This window comes from Geospiza fortis, unplaced genomic scaffold (genome assembly GCF_000277835.1).
Source record: "Geospiza fortis unplaced genomic scaffold, GeoFor_1.0 scaffold722, whole genome shotgun sequence".
Classification (NCBI taxonomy): Eukaryota; Metazoa; Chordata; class Aves; order Passeriformes; family Thraupidae; genus Geospiza; species Geospiza fortis.
In genome coordinates, this window is record NW_005054771.1 from 22,524 (window position 1) to 26,215 (window position 3,692).

Genomic DNA, 3,692 nt, shown 5'->3' on the forward strand with positions numbered 1-3,692 from the left:
GGGGGGCCATAGAGAGATGGGTCCTGTGAGAAGCTGCTGGAAGCTTCCACCATGGCCAGCAGAGCCAGTCCCTGATGGCTCTAAAGATGGACATGCTGCTGGACAAAACTGGGACAATTAGATAGGTTGGTAATGCCTCTGTGATGACATATTTAAGAAGAAAATCAAAACAAAGTACACACAGATTTTCTTCAAGTCAGAGAAGAGGAGGAGGTAAGAATATGTGAGGGAAAACAACATAGCAACACCAAGGTCAGTGAAGGAGGAGGAGGTGCTCCAGGTGCCGGAGCCGAGATTCCTCTGCAGGCTGTGGTGAAGACCATGGTGAAGCAGGCTGCCCCTCTGAAGCCCATGGGCCCACGGGGGATGCAGAGATCCACCCCCAGCCTGTGGGGGAGGCACCCATGCCAGAGCAGGTGAATGCCTGGAGGAGGCTGTGCTCCAGTGGAAGACCCAGTGGAGAGAGGGGCCCCTTGCTTCCAGGCTGGAGCAGCCTGTCCTTGGAGGACTGCACCCCATGCAAAGAGAGACCCATGTTGCAGCAGTTTTGGGAGGACTGTTTGCCCGTGGGGGGAATTCATATTGCAGCAGGTGCAGTAGGACTGCTGGTTGTGAGAGTGGACCCATGCCAGAGAAGTTCACAGAGAACTGTCTCCCATGGGAGGGACCCCATGGACTCACAGGGGAAGGACTCCTCTCCCAGAGCAGCAGAAGAAAATCTCAGTGGTGAACTGACCAAAACTCACATGCCCTGTCTCCCTGCGCTGTTGGTGGGAAGGAGGGAGGGGCTGGGGGAAAACATGTTTTAAGGGGTTATTTTACTTCTCATTATCCTCCTCTGATTCTGTTAGTAATAAATTCACTTTGCAACCTTAAGTTGAGCCTGTTCTGCCCTTGCAATGTTTTCTCCCAGTCCTTATCTCACTCATGAACCCTTTTTTCATTTTTTTTTTCTCTCCTCTGCCCAGCTGTGGAAGGGGAGGGTGAACGAGTGACTCTTGTGGGTACCTGGCATTGGGCCAGCTTCAAACAACAACAGATAGCCTGAGGACAATTGGAGTATGAACACAAGATGGACCTTGCAGACAGAAAATTTGCTGCTTCTTACACTAGTCAAGCTGACTAAATTAGGAATGAGTCAATACCTATGTATGGTCTTTTACAAAGAAACAGAAATGGCAGCACGTTCTGAATTTTACAGAAGACAAGCTACCCAGGCACTTAAAAACTATCCACCTGTCTTTGAACGTGTAATTATTCCTGGACCAAAACCAGTGCAGTAAAAGATAATATTCTTCACTGGAGGCTGCAAAAACCCCCACAAACCTCTACTCTAGAGACAAGTCACAAGTATCCACTTATGAAGAGAGAAAGGGACCCAATATTTATAGTATCCAGCAGAGATCCCAGAAAAATTCTCAGTGTAAGCTGTATCACTTAAGGAAAGCCACATGGTGCTCTCTGGAGATGGGAAGAAACAGGAAGAGACATGGTATTTGCTTCTAAGTTCTATACGCTTGCAATAGACTAGCCCAAACACTTTTGATGAGAGCAGCCTCAATTTGAAGGCAAAACTCCTGCAGAACACTGTTGGCAGGCGTTTTACTAAAAATTTTTCTTCATTAAAATCTTGAGTCACTATTGTTATGAACACTAAATGACAGGAAAATAAGCATGGAAGGTACTGTACTAAGGACACTAACATCAACTGAAACTCTGAGGAAGGAAGGGTTCCCATATCTTCGTTTCTGTCTCCAGCCACAGTGATAAACAAGTGTCAATGACAAATCATCTGGAAGACACTGTTCAATGGGAGATTAACCTCAGTAAATCTGATCAGTGCCAGATATTGGGTCTATTAGAAAGCTAGGCTTGCAAAAAAAAAAAAGGTAATGCAAATGTAGAAAAGATGTGGCTTTGAAACCTTTAAATCTCCAGTAACGTTTAGAACAAGTGTCAAGACCTCATTTTTGTCAAAAGGTTTGTTTTTTTTTTTACATGCACTAGCAACTGGTAGTGTTAAAGAAAGAACAATTTATTAAATTGATTTATGAATGCAGACTGGAGTTTTTGTACTCGGTGCCAGTTCAAAGGAGTCAGGTTCAGTAGCTTGCAACATTTTTAAAGAGACTCTGGAATGTTTTAACATGATTGGGCTGGAGCAGTGAAATAAAACTGGGACAGCATAAAAATATGTATTTTCCAAAATTAATGCTGATTCCAAGTGATCAGCACAGGGAGCCTTCATTGATGCAGAAAACTATATATTCCAGTGCAGAAAGTACCTCAGTGAAATCTAATGACAGTCCAATCACCTTTCTGAGAAGGTATTAGTTTCCTTAACATGTTATGTCTGCACTTTAAAGGACACTTAGCATGTGTAAGATTTTTCCAGTAATTAACACACACTACATAAGAGTCCCTGGATAAGGCACAGTCCTCCCAGATGGCAGGACAGGAACATAATCATTAGAGGATATAAAAGGTTAACTATCACTTTGAGACAACTTCTCTTTCCCAAGATCTTAGATTAAATAAATTAACAAAATACAAGTAAATTAAAAGTCAAAGCTATTAAGTATAGCTATACTGACCTCTATACTAGACTGTTAGAAATTCTCCAACAACATGACTGAGAATCTAGCAGATCCTTAATTGAGATATCATGCCCCAGTACCACAATAATTTTAAATATTCCTGTAATCTATATAAATACTAAAAACTTTTGTCACTAAAAGAAAAAATTGATAAGCACACTGAAGCATGACAGTAATAAGACAAAAAAATATTATTTTCAGCATAAAATGACAAGTAACTTACCTAACAACTCTTGTTCTCATTGTCGTATTAGCTGGCCACTTGTTTTGAACAGACTTCTGCAAGCATCCATAAATATATCTCAATGTCCTGTAAAAATAATAACTGATGAATAATTTAATTTAAAAATTTTAATGAGTAAAAATAGCTGGTCAGAAAGCATCTAGTCCAATCTCCTCCAATTCGGACATAAGCTGTAAATTAATTAAAAATCTGCTATAGCAGTCCATTTACAAATGGCAAAAAAAGTCTTTGACTAATGTACTACTCTATTTGTGAAGGTAAAATTCTGATAAATCATGTATGCATTATATGTTTTATAATACTTTTTTCCTATTTCCCTAGGTAGCATTTCAATTTTTTTTTTTTAAATTTGGTTTGCTGGCTTTTTTCTTTGATTTTTTTCCACTTTTAAACTGAATGAATAATAATTTGTGCATCCATAACTAGAGGTCAGGTGTTTAAAAATAGTTATGTAATAGTCTTCTCCTATTAAAAAAATAGGAGCCCTCTGTTGTAGTTCAGAAAATGTTGAGATGCACCATATACTTAACAGGATGAAGCTTTTAATACTAAGTGTGCTGGTTTTGTATTAATTGATTTTTGATGAAGAGGGAAAAAGTCAGCCATGGAAGTGATTCTCTGTGAGGAGCTGCTAGCAGCTTCCTCCGTGCCTGGCAAAACCAATTGCTGGCTAGCTCTGAGAATTGGCACACTGCTAAGCCAATTAGAAAAGCTGGAAACGCCTCTCTGATGACATATTTAAGAACGAAAAAAACGCGGAAGTGCTCTCTAAAGAGAGGTGGGGGATAGGCTGGGCCCCCTTCCTGGTGGGGCCAGCTAGGGTCCCTTTCCAGCGGGGGCCGCCGGGCCAT

The 3,692-nt window shown here is 41.0% G+C and overlaps 1 protein-coding gene across 1 annotated transcript in view; it reads right to left on the minus strand.

The window, feature by feature from the left end:
* Window positions 1-3,692, minus strand: part of LOC102040076 (ras GTPase-activating protein 1) — a gene marked incomplete at its 5' end in the record, with an annotated part of 87,248 nt that overhangs the window by 22,342 nt on the left and 61,214 nt on the right. Inside the window, one exon of the mRNA XM_005431134.2 lies at window positions 2,821-2,907. Coding sequence (XP_005431191.2) covers window positions 2,821-2,907 — 87 coding nt within the window. The remainder of the gene's footprint in view (window positions 1-2,820; window positions 2,908-3,692) is intronic.